Source organism: Balaenoptera physalus (assembly GCF_965194825.1).
Source record: "Balaenoptera physalus genome assembly, chromosome: 9".
Classification (NCBI taxonomy): Eukaryota; Metazoa; Chordata; class Mammalia; order Artiodactyla; family Balaenopteridae; genus Balaenoptera; species Balaenoptera physalus.
In genome coordinates this window covers 15,463,803-15,483,825 of record NC_138888.1, presented here as the reverse complement: position 1 = coordinate 15,483,825, position 20,023 = coordinate 15,463,803, and the positions used below count along the sequence as shown (strand labels likewise).

The 20,023-nt window shown below is 42.8% G+C and overlaps 1 protein-coding gene across 13 annotated transcripts in view; it reads left to right on the top strand.

Annotated features, from left to right (window-relative positions):
- Window positions 1-20,023, top strand: part of MTHFD1L (methylenetetrahydrofolate dehydrogenase (NADP+ dependent) 1 like) — a 212,569-nt gene that overhangs the window by 26,134 nt on the left and 166,412 nt on the right. For 12 of the 13 annotated variants that reach the window (XR_014267280.1, XR_014267281.1, XM_082474543.1 and 9 more), the window contains exons 8-11: window positions 6,291-6,402; window positions 12,499-12,587; window positions 14,076-14,173; window positions 16,893-17,066. Coding sequence is in view for 11 of the 13 variants with exons in the window: in XM_082474543.1 (XP_082330669.1) it covers window positions 6,291-6,402; window positions 12,499-12,587; window positions 14,076-14,173; window positions 16,893-17,066 (473 nt within the window). In the remaining 2 variants the exon portion in view is untranslated. The other variant, XM_082474538.1, reaches the window with a different exon arrangement.

The following is a 20,023-nucleotide window of genomic DNA, read 5'->3' as shown; positions in this document are numbered from 1 at the left end:
CCCCAAATCAGGCCATTTATATTTAGCAGCATTGAGAAAGGGATCTGAGAGAGTCTCTTGAAACTTGGCGTGAGATCCAAAGGGGGCGTGTGAAGTCTCAGATGGTTCAAGGCAGGTACTGCACAAAGGAAGGGCTCCAGGCTGTGTCCTGCAGAGATCAGGCCAGTGACATCACCTCCCGTCCACCTGCAGATCGTCCCTGCTTGCCTGTCCGCACCATCGGCAGACCCTGGCTCTGTCTTTTACCCCTTCCTCTCCAGTGTAAATGCTTCCTAAGGATGTAGAATTAGAATACTCTAGTTAGTAGGTCTTAACATAATCTATAATGATAAAGCACCTTACATTTGTGTACAGATTTCGTTTTCAAAGTCTTTTCATATTCTAGCTCACTAGTGTTATATCCTGAAAGCAAGGTGTTACGTGTGGTGCCTTGACCCTGGTTGTCAGTGAAAAGGAGCAGAGCCTGGATATGAATCCGGGTCTTATAAACCCCACCTGCCACGCTCTTCCCTCTGCACCTCAATTCCTCTCTGTCAAGTGCAGCTTCTTCACTTCTCCAAGGAGGCAACTGAGGCCAGAGAGTTACTCAGGGGAAGTGGGATGCAGAAATCCTATGTGCAGCCCAGGGTTCAGGATTGGAAAGCACAATTATGGCGGGAAATGCGACGCAACACTGAATTTCCCACAGTCACATCAATTCACCTTAACTTCAACACGGCATAACCGTAAATCATAAGACTGTCCTGCCTCTGTGAAGTGCAGCTTGCCTCTCGTGGATCTGGGGACCATAACTTGGTCTTTTCCACATTTTTGTGCTACGTGGTTCTGAGTCTTTGTCATATTAGATTATCTCTCATCACACATACACGCACAGACACACACACACACACACACACACACACACAGACAGGTGTGAGCTCACGCTCTCTCTCTCTCTGTGTCTCAGCCCTACTTTTTAGTTTTATTTCTTCCTAGGGTGTGAGAAAGGGAATTATTCTTGATGAATCAAAGTATATCCATTACTGGATTTGAGGTTGCATTTTCCTTTTATCATCCATCATAATTTATGTGAGAATCAAGTAAACTTGAAGAGGGATTAGCTGTCTTTTCTGTATCATTTGGGACACAACTGGCTATCTTTGATACAGTCTTCTCATACGTTGAGCAGTAAATATGTTGAATGATGAGGTAAGACATGAACTTCTTAGAAAAAGGAAGGTCATTTATTAACCTTTGGGGGAAAAATTGGGGAGATAAGTGCTGTGATCATACTCCCAAATTATCCATTTGGCTTGTAGTCATTCTGATTTATGAAATAGGTCTTAATTTTAAAAGCCAGTAATGTCCTACTGATCACAGATGAGAGTGGAAAAAAGAAACATAGGCAATTCCAGAAAGGAAGAAAAGTCTCTGGGATGAGATCACTTGCTGAAGTGGGGGAGGTACCTTTTGCTGAGACTCATTCTCTTATCTTGCCAAAGTATTACAACAGCTGAATGAACATGGTTTGACATTCTTACTTTAGAGTGTTCACACAGTTATTTTGCTGGTCTCATTTGGTAGTGTGCTTAATATTGCAGGAAAATATGTATATTTATCCGTGGGTACAAAGCAAGAATCCTTTGGTAGATATTCAGTTAATTCGAATAAAAAGTTAGACATTCTAAGTTTGAATAATTTATGGATAAATAGGGACTCTGCTCATGAAAAACTCTGCCTCAGTGAAATCTCCATAGGCAGGGGACACACTGGACTCAAAGGGCAAGCGTTTACCCAGGCATGGTTGCCAGTACCCATGTCTATAATAAAGTCACTATGAGTTCCTAATTGCCAAAAACGGAGTTTTTTTGCTTTTAGCTTGCTTAGCCATTGGGCGTCATTGGAACCGGCTGACCACACCCTTTCCCCTTAGCAGCCTGCTTGAAGGCACCCAGTCCTCCTTCCTGTGTCTGGGGTCGCACCAGTCATGTCATTTATTCCCTTCTTTTGTCATTTAAGATGAGTTCTCCCAAGGGATGCATTAAACACCTTTTTCTCCCCATTCTACCTGTCTCCCTCGGGGATCTTGTCCAAGCTGCTAGTTTTAACTATATCTATAATGCTGGCAGATCCCAGCCTGCACCCCCATCCTCCTTGACCTTCCTCGGTTCCAGGCATCCAGCTTCCTACCAGACCTGCCCTCTGCCTGCTGCAGTGTAATGCTTTCCCTCTCAGCCCCTCCAATCCTTCTCAATCCCGCATCCAGAGTAATCTTCCTGAAACACAGCTGATGGTGTGAGGGCCACCAGAGTAGCCCGGTCTGACAACTACTTATCTGTTATCAAGAAAAGGCCAGCAAATTCGGGAATTTGGCATTTATTGAAAGAAAGTGACATTTAATAAAAAAGAAAAACACCTCACTCTTTTTAGGACTTTGCCATGAGATAGCCACGGGGCCTCCACGCCACATGAGATTTCACAGACACGCCCTGTCCTTGCAGAGCACTGTGAAGACTCTCCTGCGGAACATGATGTGATCTGTAAAGCCACTCACCCGGCTTCCACTAACCGCAAAGTGTCCCAGTTCATTGAAAGTGAAAGAATGAGGGCCGGGTCACCTCCCACCCTCCCTCCCTCGGGGCCCCTCCCTGTACTTAACTGTGTGTGACAGCTGCCGGATGTCCCTGTTGTACAGGGACTGCCGGGTGTTAAACACTAGCAGAGTTTTTAAGTATTTTACCAACTGTGTGGGCAAAAGAAGTAGAAATCGAATGTTTGTTTCTTTTCCGTATTCCAGTGGTTTGCCCTGCGCCTCCGTCTTGAAGACCCCCAGCTCTCAAATCCTGCAGGCAGGGATTTTTATATTCCGATCCTCAGCAACCTCAGTGTCTGCCCCAGGCGGCACTTGACAGATGGCAGGTGAATGAGTCTATTCACTAAAGAATCCTGGATCTCTTTTATTCTCTTCAGTCACTGTAATTTGAGAAGCGTGTCTTTGCTGGAGAAAGTACCTATTTTTTTTTTTTTTAAGTATTGTTCTTCATCTTGAACTTTATTTTCTGAATTGTGTTGATAACTTTTGAAGGATGTAGAAGCAGGTTTGATAGGTCTCAGATAATTCAGTCACGATGCTTCAGGACATAGCTCCAAACCTTTTTTTTTTTAACCTGGCCTACCTTTTGTAGGCATACAGATCTCATGCCTGAGATTCATATATGCCCTTTCAAAACCGTTGATAGCATAAGTCCTGTCTTCTAACTAGGAAGGTGGGACTGTCCTTTCTGGAGTTTCCATTTTAAAATGCATTTCATTTGCTAAATACAAAGTTGTGAGGTTCCTTATAACTCTGCAAGTCCTATCTGTCCTCCATCTCCCCCTCCGTATTCTGAGACCTGTCCCCCACCCACACTCCCTGAAAAATCAGTGACTTCAGAAAAGTAGTTTTCATGGTATCTAAACCCTCTGCATTCCCACGTGCTCCACACTAAATGCCTGCATATCTGTGTCTTGCGATTGTTTTAACATTTGGTCTTCTGCCTGGGGAGTGGGCGGTTCGCTGAAAGCTGCTTCCACTCAAGTCTCAGCAGAGAAGGCAATATTTTGTTATGAGTAAAGTTTCAAGCCAGGCTTTGGCCAGGGTCCTTCCCATTAGGGAGGAGGAAAGTAGAAACAGCCAGTGAGACGATAATTCTCCTTGAATCATTAAAAACCTCGCCTGGGCCTCCGTGGGTTATTTATTGATTTAAGCATCTAGCACTTTTCCTTTCCAGAAAGATTAGCATCTCCGATGCGATCACGGCTGGGGGAGGAGATTTTGGCCTTTTCTCTGCGGGATCAACTGCCCCCCCAGTTGCTTGTTAGCACAGCCCACTTTCGTGCTGAGTCTAGGTACACAGTTAAGGGGTCGGAATGAGATTTCCGAGATTTATCGGTAATGAAAAGAACAGGTTGTACCGAAGACACCACATGTGGGAAACTAAGTGCTCTTAGGGGACTCAATTAAACCTGTGATCCTTGGCTTTTTCCAAAATGAACATTGCAGCCTTGTACATATTAACTTCCTTTTTGTAGATGTTTTAACATGTTCTGTTTTTGCCGCCATCGAGCGTGGAAAATGCAGCGAAATGGCGTTTCTTATCCGCTGATCATTTGCCACACGCTAAGCATCTGTGTTTCAAGTCTTACTGTGGTTGAGTGTCTGCAGTAGTAAAGGAACACAGATATTTTCTTATCAGATGTTTAAAATCCTCTTTCCGTAAGAACACATTTTTCCCCTAAATATAACATCACCTGCAAGTCTAGCTGCCTTTCAGCTCTATCTGTACAGAACCCATGGGACGTTAACGCACTAGATTGCTGGGAATATTGGCTGTAAACCTCTTAATTCGGGTTCACAGTACTGTGACTTGGGCATTAAAAAAGTGGTTTTTCCAGTAGGGGCCTCTTTTTGAATGTGACTAATACAGACTCACAGAGATACCATTTTAACGTATTCCTCTTCCTGTGCCTTAATAAAGGGCGGTGCTGAAAAGCAGTGAGCACCTTCGGGCCTCGTTAGCGGTACTCACTGAATTGCTCTCCCCTGTTTGCATGACCCAGCTGATCAAGTGTTCCTGGGATGTTAACCTGTAAGAGTTGGCTTTATCGGCTCGTTGAAAAGACGTGCATTTAAATTTTCACCATGCTTCTTCTCTATCACGGGAGCTTGGAGCTGCTCTAGATCTTGGCTTTTTTGTTCCCAAGATTCCTGAGACTTTAGCTGATGCAGCCTCTTGCCCAAACAGTGTTACGGACTCGGGCTGAGGAGCTGGCCTGGTCCTTCCCCACGATCTTCAGCCATCAGCATGTCCAAGCTGAGAGCGGATGAGGACCATTGGAGCCCGTTCACTTCCTGGGCTGTTGGGTGGTTGGGTGAGGGTAGTGGCACTGGGGGAGTTTTTGTGTTTTGTCTTCCGTTCCTGTCTGTTTGATTCTGAAGAGTCTGCAGTCAGTTGCAGGGCATTGAAGTCTGTGGAAAAAGCAATGGGGGAGGGGCCATCAGCGCTACAGAGTGGGGGGCTGTCAGCTTCCCTTTCTTTCTGCCTCATAGAGTATTGAGTATTCCAAGGCTGGGTTTGCTAGGGAGACAGGACATACCATAGAGGCACTTACACTCCCTGAGCCTCAAGTTTACTTGTCCATTAAATGGGTATAATGACACCAACCTCACGTATTTGTGAGCTGACATGCGCAGTTGTTGGTATTTTCCCCATGGGTCTAAGATTCCTTCTTCAGCTCTCTCCCTCCACATACGGATCCAGTTTGAAGTCTTTGGTTGCTTAGTTGGTACTGGGACAGGTGGTCATTCTTCTGTTGAGGCCAGAGCCAGGCTCTTACCCTACTTCATAAAACTGTCCTTCCAGACATGTTCCTCCTGTGCTGTGTTATCAAAGTACAAACAGGGCAGACATGTGAATGCCTTTTGTAATAGTGGTTGCATTGTTTCCTTTTTCTTTAAGAAAAAAAAAAACAAAAACAGTTTGACAAGAGACTAACCAGGACCTCAAGGAAAATGAGATTCTTGCTTGAGCTCTTGAAAATCTGTCCTTGGATCTAGTAAAAGTTCCATATGGGTCTAATTTTGATTATGCAGTTGTACAGGCCAGAAGACTCCCTGCACTGGTCAGATCTTCAGGTGGCTTCATTGCGACCAGCACTGTCTCCCCCGTAAGTCAGGATGCTGTCCACCCCATTCAGCCTGCAGTCTCCTCCTCCCGTCAGTGCAGCTTCCTTGGCCCCATCCTTTTCTTGATATTGCAGTTAGTGTTGAAAACATGTAAATGATAAGACTATACGTAGTATATATGCTGAAGTGACTGCCCTGAAGAAATTTTTTTTTTTTAATAAGAGTAAACACTTTATTTTCTTTGTTGCTGTACAGATCACAATGATGGAATTGTCCTTCTCTGTGTCTCTTTTTTGTGGCCATGCCATGCGGCATGTGGGATCTTAGTTCCCCACATGCCACATCCCAGGGATCGAACCCGAGCCCCCTGCAGTGGAAGCACAGAGTTTTAACCACTGGACTGCCAGGGAAGTCCCCCTGAAGAAATTTTTAAAGCTTCCTTTTTTTCCCTAGGATATGATGATCACATTTGGTTTGTACTAATATGAGCTACATTATTAAATTAGTAAAGTGATTCTGTCAGTGCATCCGTGTGGAACTGAACTCTGAAGATTGTTGTCTGTTACATTGAAGGCATTTGACGTTGATCGTCACGTCTTTATGCTACCGTTGAAAATGTGTGTGGTGTTTTTCTTTTTCTTTCTAGCTTCATGAGGCTGACATTGTGATCTTGGGCTCACCCAAGCCGGAAGAGATTCCCCTTTCTTGGATTCAACCAGGAACTACTGTTCTCAACTGTTCCCATGACTTTCTGTCAGGTAAATGTCTTCAAATTGGTGCCAGGCCACTGATCAAAATAGGTAAGATTGCTATGAGAAAAGTTAATCTTCTTCAGAAGAGTATATTCCTGAAATGATGGTTGCTGTCAACACAGGTACACAGGTCATGTCATGTGCCTGCCTTTTGGGTTACTTGGTATGGGAACCATATTGTCGGGCAGAGAGCAGCCAAGATGCCAGCTGCAGTCAGGGCCTCTCCTCCTCCTCCTCCTCGTTCCGTTCTTCCCCTTCATCAGCACGTCCCCTGCTGGCCTCCAGCGTCAAGCAGTCAAGTCGGTTGTGACCTAAAGTAGGAAATTTTTACATGTGTGAGGTAAACTAGAAACAGTGGTTTTCACAGTCTTTCAAAAACCAGCAGAATCCTTTCTCCTAAAGCAGTCTTAGATGAACCTCAACACGTAAAAGCAGATGAAAACACAGCTACCAGAGGGATGGGAGTGGAGACTAGCTCCCCTGTGTTTGTAGTTTCCCTTTGCAGTGACCCCCTCAAGCACTCCCTTGGAGCCACAAAGTCACTTCAGAACACTGTGAAAGTCACCCTTAGAAACAGAAGAGGTCTTAGGATAGGTGCTGATATTTGATGGTGTTTGCCAAGGGACCCAGGAACGTCCTGGACCACACATCAGGTCACCCTCAGGGTAGCTGAAGCTGTGCCAGCCCCAGGGCACTCAGCCCAGGGGCCAGCAGGAGCTGGCCCAGCAGGGATACCCTTTTCTCATTCACAGAAAGACACTCGGGCTAAGAGAGCTTTAACACACCCAGCCCACCTCCTCAAGTCCCTGAGTGACATGTGTATGCAAGAGACAATTGCAGAGGGAGACAGAGAACCCTCTTTGTTACCCGTGGCCTCCAAATTTCAACATGTGGTAGGGGAGGCTATACTGAACTGTCCAGGAGGATGGCGTTTTTTTCCCCCAAAGCTGGTCAGAACTTGGGCCAAAAGGAGTAGAGGTCTCTACCGGTACCACACTGGAGTTCTAGACCTTGAAACTTAGGCAGCCCCGGAACACAGAGTGAAATAGAGAATAGTATCAAGGAGAAAATAAATGTAACTTCTGATCCAGTCACCTTGAGATAACCATTTTACACTTTTCCATTAAAAAAGCACTAAACTTAATTTTATTGAAATACAATGGAAAGAAAAGAAAGTAATATGCTAAAAGCTCTACTGAAATTCATTTAACTCTTTCTTCAAAAAGAGAAATAATGCACCTTCCTCTCTGGGAAATGTAGCTCCTCCCAGAATCGACCAATCAGATTAAAAACCCCTTGGAGCTGAAGGGCTAGGGGGTTGTTTGGGGCACTTTGAAAGGAAGATGCTCAGGAATTTCCCAAAATGCTCGTGTACTCAGTTCACAGATGAGCGCACACATGAATAAAGCAATTAGAGGTACAATATAATACGAATGTGGGATTAATGGCTCTTTTTAGCAAACAGAAAGCATGTACTAAATTACTTTTTTGAAATATATGTAATTTCTGGGTACAACTTCTTTTTTTTTTCCTGAAAAAAACAATGCCTAACCCATTAACAGTGGGCATGCACGGTAGATTTGCTCAGAATCCTAGTTGGACTAGGATAGTCAGTTATGACTTTATTATTATTTTTTTTAATGAATGTTTCCTTGCTACAATGTTTACTTGCTGTTTTTTATTAGAGTTTATATGTTTAGGACGATTTTGGTACAATCCTGGCTGGAGATAGGAGAGTCTGCTTCAGTGTTCTTTGGGAATCCCCATGAGCCATATGTTTTATTGGTGAAACGGTGCCCCATTTCTAATAAGTTTCTTTTTAGAACTTTTATTTTTTAAAGGCATTTTAAAAACATTAGATTTAGATGTAGCAATTCTCTTGAGGGAAAAAAAATAAGACCAAGCATTATATTTTAACAATTCTGTATGTAGACTGATTGCAGTTAGTTTATTTTCAATTTATCTGGTCCAGTAGTAGTGGTTTTATTGATTTTTGAATGCCCAGTGCCCAGAACAGTGCCAGACACGTAGGAAGGGGTCAGTAAATACTGATTGAATAAACATGGACTCAGAATTGTACTCTAATTGATTGCACTTTTAAGTTAGTTGCAGATATAGAGACATTTCCTTGAACTTGCATCCCACTTAAAAACAGGGCTGACGGCACAAAAGCAAAGATGAAAAATGCTACACTGATTAAATGGATGAATGTTTTCCAGTCGGTACTATTTATAATAGCATTACATTTCTCAATTGTCAAAAGTTTTTTTGTTTTGTTTTGGTTTTGCTGCGTTGGGTCTTCATTGCTGCGCGCAGGCTTTCTCTAGTTGCGGCGAGCAGGGGCTACTCTTAGTTGAGGTGCACGGGCTTCTCATTGTGGTGGCTTCTCTTGTTGTGGAGCACGGGCTCTAGGCACGTGGGCTTCAGTAGTTGCAGCATGTGGGCTCAGTAGTTGCGGCACTCGGGCTCTGGGGCAGGCTCAGTAGTTGTGACACACCTGTTTAGTTGCTCCACGGCATGTGGGATCTTCCCGGACCAGGGCTCGAACCCATCTCCCCTGCATTGGCAGGTGGATTCTCAACCACTGTGCCACCAGGGAAGTCCAGAACTTTTAATTTTAGCAACTTTAATTAGTATGAAAATTTAATCTATGAGTAAATTGGAGAAAGGCCTTTTCCCTCTCTTTTATATATAATTTTCCACTTTAAACAAATGAAGACCTTTTTCAAGCATTATTAAAAGGAAAGTTGCTTTTATTTAAACTTCAGAGAAAAAGAATTTTTAATATACTTATGACTGGGTGAAGGCAGGGCTTTATGATGAAATTTTCATAGTCATCTTAACGGTACAGGGTTCCCCTTCCCCCCCCTTGTAAAAATAGATAGGATATGGTGATTTATGATGAGGTAATTGTATAGAGGCATTTTATTGAATACCTAATCCCCAGAGAGATTTTCTTGATGGCTGATATCCCAGAAGCAGTGCTTGGAAAACAATTACACCTAACTCGTTGGATCTGTTCACTCTTCTATGGCATGAGTCTAATGTTTAGATTGAAAACAGGGACATAACAGTGCTCAGTTTTCTAGCTATAAGCGTAATTTTATTTTTTTAAAAATTATTTCAGATGGAGGAAGTGGGCTGTGATTTTGTAATGCTCTGCTTGCTGAAGGTCAGAATTCATCCTGAGCAAAACCACTGTGCACTCTAATATTCAAACTTATTTTCTGATGTACCAAATGGGACAAAGGAGAAACCGGTCTTAATACCTGGGCCCAGAGAACAGGATCAAAACAGCAGCTTCATGGGTCAGAGTAGTTCACAGCGTCGTTTTAAGCAGACATAAGTCAGCAGGGAGCCCTGGGCTGCATCCCAGGACTCATGCTAATCAAAGTTGCTGAAATTCCCAGGGTGGCCTCGGAACAGCTCCTGTCAGAAAAGGATTGTCCTGATTTCCAGGGGAAGTATTGTAACACTTTAGCCTTAAATTTTCCGATTGTGGCAAGTTTGGTTATTATAAGAAAAATTATAAATGAAAGGCCATCTTTTAAAGTGATTCACTGACTTGTCCCTGGAGGAAGGAACTGTGAGTTAATGGGGAGTGGTTAGTGGGAAGTGAAAAGACCCATTTGGTTTGGGATGGGAGCCCGGCTGGACTCACAGCCTGAGTGTGGACACCCCTCCGGGTGGGGCCCTGCCTCTACACAGGCAAGGGGGTGATGTAATGATTTCCTTTTGCAATTCTCCTTAGCCAAGAAACTTATTAAGAATGTAGTCCTGATTCACTGAGTTACCATCTTAGTTGCTTCAATTTCTCCAGGTTCAGAACTTTCAATCCATATTAAGATTGCATTGATTCCTACTACAAAAGTGATAACAGTGGTTATGATAGAAAATTTTTGAAGTATACAATAGAAAAGAAGAAAGTAAGTAACTTCTGACCCAGTCAACTTGATATAACCATCTTAGATTTTTTCCTATGAAAAAATTACACTCAGTTTTATTGGATGGAATATAGTAGAAGGAAAAGAAAATAACATACTAAAAGCATTGCTGGAATTCAGATAACTCTTCTTCAAAAAGAGAAATATTGGTCCCTACAAGATTCTCCTACAGTTTGAAATATGAGTGTATGTGTCTTTTGTGTTGTGTTTTAAAGTCTTCATTCGTTTTAGCCATGTTCTATTTTATGCAAGACAGTGGCTAAGAGTATGGGAGGAATTATTCACTGTGTAATTCTGTAGGTGAAATAGTCTTCATTCACATGGGTATTTGTGATTTATTCCTGTAACATGCATTTATAAGTTGAGATCACATCCTAGAATGTAGCTTTTCCTTATTTCTCCATCATTTAAAGATAGAGGTAACAAAGAGGGAAGCATATTTCTTTTCCTTAGTGGCTGGATAAGACCTTTAGATCAGATCTCTAGTGGTTCAAACAAAAGAAAACAAATCTCTCTCATTCTCTAGACTCTTGGCTTTTGCCTAAATATGATTTATAAAACTGAAGTGTTGCTAATCTTTAAACAACACCTGAGGGATATGATTTTCCAACACCCTTAATACATTTGACAATAGAACATCACAAAACACTTACTTTTGTTTCATGCTCTTTCTTGCAAAGAACTTCCAGGAAAATGGATAATTTAAAAGTAGAGTGGTCATGGACTTCCCTAGCGGCACAGTGGTTAAGAATCCGCCTGCCAATGCAGGGGACACGGGTTCGACACCTGGTCCAGGAAGATCCCACATGCCGCGGAGCACCTAAGCCCGTCCGCCACAACTACTGAGCCTGCGCTCTAGAGCCCGTGAGCCACAACTACTGAGCCCATGTGCCACAACTACTGAAGCCCGCGTGCCTAGAGCCCGTGCTCTGCAACATGAGAAGCCCTCGCACCACAAGGAAGAGTAGCCCCCACTCGCCGCAACTAGAGAAAGCCCGCACACAACAACGAAGACCCAACGCAGCCAAAAATAAATACATAGTTAATTAATTAAAAAAAAAAAAGTGGAGTGGTCCAATATGTACACTACCCAACGTAAAATAGATAGCTAGTAGGAAGCAGCCACATAGCACAGGGAGATCAGCTCGGTGCTTTGTGACCACCTAGAGGGGTGGGATAGGGAGGGTGGGAGGGAGACGCAAGAGGGAGGGGATATGGGGGTATATGTATATGTGTAGCTGATTCACTTTGTTATAAAGCAGAAACTAACACACCATTGTAAAGCAATTATACTCCAATAAAGATGGTAAAAAAAAATTAAATAAATAGATAAATAGATAAATAAATAAATAAAAAGTAGAGTGGTCCGAAAAAGAAGAAAATAGTTTCTTACTTCAAAAAAGTTACTGTTAGCAATGTTTCTGTTCTCCAAGAGAGGATGTAGACTAAAGCATTTTACGTGTGTTTACTTTTCATAAACTTCCTAAGTGCCAACCACAGTAGAATTCTTATAAAATGCCTCGCTCTTTTGAAATCCAGGTAATCCTCAAAATTAATGCCCTGAAATATAATTTCTAAGTTTTGATGGAAAATTGTCTCTGTCACTTTTATGACAGGGATTTAAAGAAATTATCCAAGAAAGCCTGGTCGTTCACAGAACACTTTAACTGGGCTTGTCCTATAGGTGTTTTAGTTCTCCTTTTTAATATAGCATTGGCCAAAAAGTTCGTTCGGGTTTTCCCATAAGATGTTATGGAAAAACCCAAACGAACTTTTTGGCCAACCCAATACTTTGTATTCACACATGAAATTGCTTTGATTTTTTTAATTTATTGTTTAAACATGCATACAATGTGACAAGCACTTTACATTACCATATCACATTCAGTTCTCACAAAACTCTACAAGGTTGAACAACATTAATTAACAGGCCCAGAGTCACAACTGCTAGTAAGAGGTAGAGGCAAGATTTTAAGCCAGTCAACACTCTAAGCATGAGGCCCAATTGAGAGCCCCAAGGCTGTGCCAGGACCTACCTGGTAACCTATCTGTAGCTGTGCCATGATATCCTAACTTCCTTGGTTGAAAACGAGAACATCATTGAACGTCCTGTCATTTTACAAGGAACAATATGCTGAAAGTCTTTTTTTTTTTCCAGGGAAGCTTGGATGCAGTTCTCCCGGTGTCCATGGTACTGGTCCCATTGCAGAAGATATGAGTCTCCTTGCTGCCGCTCTGCGGATTCAGGTTTGTCTGACACAGCTATTTGAGAATTTTTGAGTTTGGAGCTTCAATGAATAGTTCCTAACATTTGGAAGTGTTTTCTGTTTAGCAGACACAGTGTCAAACACTTTACAAACATGATGTCATTTAATTCTCACAACAATCCTGTAAGATAGTGTGATTCCCATTTGATAGATGAGAAAATGGAGACTTGGAGAAATGGTCACATGACAAGTATGGGCCAGGGACCCACATCAGGGTCCTCTATTAGTTATCTATTGGTGTGTAATAAATTACCCCCCAGATTTAGCAATTTAAAACAACAAACATTTATTATCTCACAGTTTCTGTGGGTCACATATTTGGAGCCGCGTAGCTGGGTGATTCTGGCTTGGAGTCTCTCATGTGGTTGAAATCAAGATGGCGGGGCTGTAGTCATCTGAAGGGCTTGACTGGGGCCAGAGGAGTCAAGATGGCACCCTCACATGGCTGTTGGCATGTGGTATTTAAATCCTCTTTGGCTACGGGCAGGATGCCTTTGTTCCTCATCACCTGGATTTTTCCATGGGGCTGCTCACGATGTGGCAGCTGACTTCCCCCAGCATGAGGGATCAAAGGAGAGAGCAAGGAGGAAACTGCAGTAGGTTTTATGACCCACTCTCCAAAGTCACATGCCACCACTTCCTCTTTTCTTCTTTGCTAGAACTGAGCCACCAATCTAGTTCACAACCCAGGGAAAGGGAACTGGGCTCACCTCTTGAAGACAGGAGTGTTAAAGAGTTTGTGGACATCTTTTCGAACCACCGCTATCTGTGTGACCTGAAGCCCAAGATCTCCGGCTCCCCACTGCTGTGTGCTAGGCTGGTGCTGAAGCCTGCAGTGAGGGTGCCGGCCAGCAGAGGCGTTAAGTAGCGGTAGAGAAACCTGAGCCTCTAATTAAACAGAAGCAGGTTTTAGTTCATTTCTTTCTTAATACATGCAATACACAATTAAAAATTTTACTTCAAAATGGGACGTAGTGCATTTCTGTAAGGCATCTGTTACATTGCAACTAAAGGCAAATATGTGTGTGTGTATGTAAATATATATATACGTATCACCGATAATTCGGTTTGCTTGTTCTATTATATCAACTGTAGAAGGATTATGCTTGCAATGGTGCAAATTTTTGGTGAAGCTGGGCCTCCCAGCCAGCCAGGCATGCATTCTCATATTTCCCTCATTTTTCTTCTCTGAGGTGATGCTGTAATTTTAATCCATGTACTTGATGACTTTAGTGAATACAAACGTTTTTAATAGTGCTTGTATCTCACATTTTCTTTTTTAAGAAAGATCTGTACATTTAACTATATGTGAATAAAATTAGTCCTGATGTTCACTTGGATTACTGTGCAACTTTTACTCCTTTTCATGACAATATCCCTGAACAATATTCGATATTTTCATAGTTTAGATGTGTAACCTGTCAGCTTTTACTTTTCTGACATGCTTTCCTTCCTATCCCTATTGAAGAACATGGTTAGTAGCAGAAGGAGATGGTTCCGTGAGCAGCAGTACAGGAGGTGGAGACTTCACTGCTTGAAACTTCAGCCTCTGTCCCCCGTACCAAGGTATTCAGGTGATTTGTTTATACTGACATCGGCTCACCAAAGTGCCTTAGATATCCAAAGTTACCCATTGGATGGGGGCACAACTTGTGGTGTTATGGCTTTGATGGTGGATAATTTTCTCTAATCAAATTGCTGCACTATTTTTTCTTTTTTTTTTTTTTGGGCCGCGCTGTGCGGCCTGCAGGACCTTAGTTCCCCGACCAGGGGTCAAACCATGCCCCTGGCATTGGGAGCGCGAAGTCTTAACCACTGGACCGCCAGGGAAGTCCTGCTGCACTGTTTTTTTCTGTCATTTAATTCCTCCAAAATTAAATGATAATGAACATGTTGACCATATTCTATCAGTTCTAAGATGTAGATTTTTTTAATTTCTGAAATCAGGATGCACCTTATTGTCAATGATGTACCCTGTATTCAATGGCAGTGTTTTTTCTTAAAATAATGGTATCTTAGATTTGGCAGAATACAGTAATGTAATATTTGGAATATGCTTTTCAGTGTTAGAAATGCCCAAACACACGTCAGCTTGGTCTTCAGGGCCTCATAGGTTTCTACGCTGCGTGTAAATGACCAACCAAACCAAAGGCCATTAGACGTGGGACCGGAGCTCTGCCTTCTTCAGAACGTGGTGGTATCTGCTCTCTGACAGGACACTCTGGGAGGGTCCAGATGGATATTTTCTTCAGCGTGGTATTTAATGAAGTGTAAGCTACATATTCCCTCTGTATAAATTTGGAAATACAAACTGCAGGACAGTCTCAGCATGTGATTTTGGAACAATTCTCTAGATAAGCTATCTGAGCCAGGCAAATGCATTTTCCAGCCTCCTAGTGAATCCCCCATGGCCACCCCTCCTCCTGTGAATTGGCCCAATCCCCTTCCTACAGGGCGCCCGTAAGTCCAGCGCTTAACCAGGTGATGCCGTCTGCCAGCATGGAATACACAGGACGTAGGAGATAACACCACCCGGAATTGACTCATTTTTCACCTGATAACCAGTTGCTTTTCAGAACTGACCTGTGTTTCCTTGGGCCACAGCCCAACACTAAGGTTCGATTATACCCACCAGGCTGGTGAAACCCTCCAAGCTATGTTTTCACGCCTCAAATAGACTAAACATCTTAGTCATCTTCTGTGTTCACTAATACATAAATTCCAAGAAATGTTCTTTGTAATATCAGCCCTGTAGTTGTGCAATCTGTTTCATAAAATAGTTTTTGAGGCTACTTATGTTGTTATAGAACCTTCATTTTTAAAGCTCAGTGAGTAAATTCTACTTACAGAGAGCTAAAAAAACTTGAGAGGGACTCTGCCAAATTGTGTACAAATCCAAATAAATTCCCCTTGGGGCGAAAAGCCCCTAAATTGCTTAACCAAATTTGACTCCTACAGCCACTGGGGAAAGAAAGGCAGGCTGAGTAGTTTATAAATCACTCAGAAAATCAAAATCATGTCACCATCACTCTTCAGCTAGTGAAGAGAAAACCGTGGAGGCTTTCCAAGAGTAGGCTCTTCAATTTAGGAGATTGTGGGAGGAGAGAAACAGAAAAAAAGGTGTAGCCAGGAAGGTGAAATGAAGTGGGAGCACGGACAGTGAAGGCTGGGGTGCAGTTGGCGGGGGGAGAATCAGAAAGGACGATGCAGGTGGACCTGGGGAAGGGGTTACCTAGCTGCAGGTACAGAGCTCCGCCCATATCTGGGCAGAGGCACCCTTCCCCCTCTCCCGCTCTAGTGGGCATTGGAAGTAGGTTTACTGTTACCTCTTGCACCAGAGTCAGGCTCCGTGGGGTCATGGGGGAGAACACAGGGCAGCATGAGGACTGAGAGATTGTCCGCAGTAGCAACAGAAAAAAATAGAGCAGGGGGCTGCCTACCAGTGGAGAGACCGCTGGGCCACAAAATAGGGACCCCAGGGTGAATCAGGAAACTGCTGCATTGTCAGACATCAGCCCTCAAGACCAAGTCACAGACAGACGGATGGGCCAGACCCCCAGTAAAAGAAGCGGCTGAGCTCAGGAGCCCCAAAAGACTCTCTCTGAGAAGTCTTTTGGTTTGCATAGCACTCCTGTTAAGATGAGCAGCAGCATGCAGATCTTAACCAGTGAAACAGAATAGTTCAGTTGTTTGCCCAGCGACACTCTGGAGTTCCTAAGATTTCCTGTGTCTGAAGTTGAGCCTCGGGCACTAGCTCCATTTACCGACAGTTATGTAATTAATGAAATATTTTGAAATGTGATTTTTGACTTGAGAGGGAAAAATATGGACACAGATAAAACAAAAGAGTATTTCCACATTTTTGAATTGCCAAGAGACACATGTGGCTAGCCCAGTAATAAAGCATTATGCAATAACCCGTCCATTCCTGGTTAAAGAATTCAGCGATGACCCGTAAAAAACACTGGGCTCTATCCTGGAGTTATCTTTAGGGGTGGCCTTCGGACACACTGTAATAATCCATCTCCTTTCCTGTGGCAGAGGTGTATCCTGGCACCTGGGAAGAATTCTAGAATCTAGTTTTCAAGAGTTGCTTCTCTATGTAAAGCAATGTACCGTTTTCTTATGCACTTTAATTGTTAGCAGTTGTACTTAATCCTACTTGGGAAAAAGGACCACAAAGCCATTTGATCTAATTGTTGGCATGGTGTACGGCTGTTTTCTACTCTAGCAGCGACCACCTAAGCTGAGCAGACTCTCTTGCCTCTTATGTTTCCCCACCCAGTGATATCGAGATTTCAAGAGCACAGACTCCAAAAGCTGTGGATATCCTTGCCAAGGAGATAGGGTTGCTTGCAGATGAAATTGAAATCTATGGCAAAAGCAAAGCCAAAGTACGTTTGTCCCTGCTAGAAAGGTTAAAGGATCAAGCAGATGGAAAATACGTCTTAGTTGCTGGGTAAGACTACTTTTAAAATCTCTTTTACTAAGAAGACATTTATAAAACTCTCTTCCCTGTTTATATCTGTCACCACACCCCTCAAATCCATCCTCTTCTCCAGCTTGACATTATTTTGTCCATTTCACTTGGCAGTCCTTCATTTGACATGAGGTAAGTTTTTATTTTCAGTGTAAAACAAATGAGTCTCCTCCACAGAATATAAAGTGTAACGAGTTCCTAATCCAGGACTTTGCTTTTTGTTTCTCATATTGTGTTTTGGTCACCCTGGTTCTGCCTTGGATTTTTCATTTCGCTTTTCATGATAAAAATTAAAATAAGAATTGAAAGTAAAATATTTTGAGCTGAATGGGTTGTTTTTCTACTTAGAAATAACATTGGAAAATGAACAGATCATTGTGTGAGACTTAGACTTTTCGATTAGTATCCTTAATATTTATGAATTTGCATTACAGAAACTCATTTCTCTTTCTTGCATTTCAGAATTAATATTGGGCCACTTACATTTGTGTTGCTCGTTTTACAAAAGGCAAATGCACAGTTTTTGTGAAAAGGAGCATTTGCTTTATTTTGCCTCTTTTTTAAAAAAAGAAACACATTCACCAGCTGAAAAACAATAGAAAACAAGGGATTTCAAATATTTATTTAATGTGACCCAAGGGAACATCAGGAGACCATATAAATTCCTTTGTTGTCTTGAAATGTCATTACATTGACTTACTAATGATATATAAGCCAAGGCTTGGGGCACAAAACCCTATTTGTTAACAGAGACATTTTTGTAACTGGACTTGACTCATAGTTAACTTGGTTTTTATATATCTAATTACTTGTGTAAGTGCTTTATTTCTTTTTCTGGTTATAAAAGTCATGCATACTTGTAAAATTATTTGAAAAATACAGAAAGTAAAAACAAAGTATAAACGGCTGTTCACATTTGAGACCATCTTGACACAGATGCAGTCTGTCATAAATGAGATCATTGTACACATGCTATTCTGTAAGCAACTTGATTATTAACAATATGTTGTATACCTAGCTCCATGTGAGTCAGGATAGAGCTATGTTATCATTTTGCATGACTACCTAACATGCTACTGCTCACATCCCAGATTCTTCAATGTGCTGGGGGATTGGGCTTGGGGGGAGTGGTAAAAATGCCTGGGATGAGGGTGGGTCCCATTCTACACATCTTCCCAGCACCAAGAAACGTAGCTGTGGCTCAGCCACTGATAGTAAAGCATGTTTCTAATTCTTCTTCAAGTGTATTAAGGCAGAAAAAAGGTTTGAAGATAACATAGAGATGTCCCACAATTTATTTAACCAATTCTCTATTGATGGGCTCTCAAATTGTTCCCCATCTTTGGCCATTACAAACAGCGCTGAAATTAACAGCCATGGGCATGCATATTTGTGCATTTATCCAATGATCTGCTTAGGAAAAATCCCTAGAGATAAATTCAATTTTTCATACCTACAAATACAGATAAAACTACAAATAAAGCAAGATAGCATCCATAATATCACCTCTTTAATGGTATGATAATTTCTTCATATCTCTTCCCCTTTTTCCTTTAGCCTCCCTCTACCCCCCATCCCACCCCCCAGCTCCTCCTTCTCCATCTCCTTCTGTTACTGTTTTCTAAGAGGGATGGACAGCTAGAGTCATTCGGTGGCTGTGTTTTTAAGGAATTCATACCTTGCTGCAGCACCTCAGTTGCCTGTGGCTTAAACCTCTCTCAGACTTCCAGGTTCACTACCGCTGGATTCCCAATCCTAATGGGATCCTCTCCAGCCTAGGACCCCAGCCCTGATGTCCCCATAACTGAGCTGTAGGAAACCTCTTTGAGGGGAGATTTGGCCTCACCTGAGGCACCCTCTGGGGGCAGATCTGTGAAAGGAGCTGGCTGACGGCAGGGAGTGGGTACTCCTGGGTCCCAGAGTTTGGAGCAAACATCTGGTCAGTCAGTGTTGCTTTTCTGGAAGTGTGCTTCATGCAAGTTTGTTTACAGTGAGTAAATTAACTCTGAGACATAAAGAACTTCAGAAGCAAATTTAGCATCTTATCCACAGATTTGCTTCCCTTCTTCCAGGATTTAGGTGCTCTTGGTAGGTGAGTTTGCTGGTTTTCTCACCCTGTTTAAGGTAGGAAGAATTAGGAAAACTCAGGAGGATGTGGTCTCAGTTTACTAAGGAAGAATCATGCAGCCATTTTCCACATGGAATGGCTGTGATTTACTCTGTTTTGGGCTTGTCAGTATTGGAAATAAAAGCGCAAATCTACACATGTCCCTGCCCTTCACTGGGAACACAGAATTGATACTTCTAAAACAAAACCTGTGTTGGTACTGTTATCAGATTCCTAACCTGAAGTCATAACCTGGCCTCCAGCTGCATGCCAGAGAGTGACCGCCAGCCTGGCCGCCTAGGATTGCCACTACGTGTTGGTCCATACCCAGTAGAACATTGTTCCACTCTGTCTCTGCTGGCCTTTATGTGTGTAACTGAGCGGAAGAAGCCAGGCTGCCATGTTATACATAGAAGCCAAAATTAAACCTGAATTCTCAAGTACAGATTTAACCCCAGGACATCAACAGTTCTTTTTCTGAAATTGTGGTATAAATTCCCTTACATAACGAAGACCTGTGAAGGAACAAAAATCAAATTGTGTTGCTTTCACCTGCATTGAAAAAGAAGCTGGGGCTTCCCTGGTGGCGCAGTGGTTAAGAATCTGCCTGCCAACACAAGGGACACGGGTTCGAGCCCTGGTCTGGGAAGATGCCCCATGCCGCGGAACAACTAAACCCGTGCGCCACAACTACTGAGCCTGTGCTCTGAGCCCGCAAGCCACAACTACTGAGCCCGCGTGCCACAGCTACTGAAGCCCGTGCACCTAGAGCCCATGCTGCACAACAGGAGAAGCCACTGCAGTGAGAAGCCCGCACACTGCAACGAAG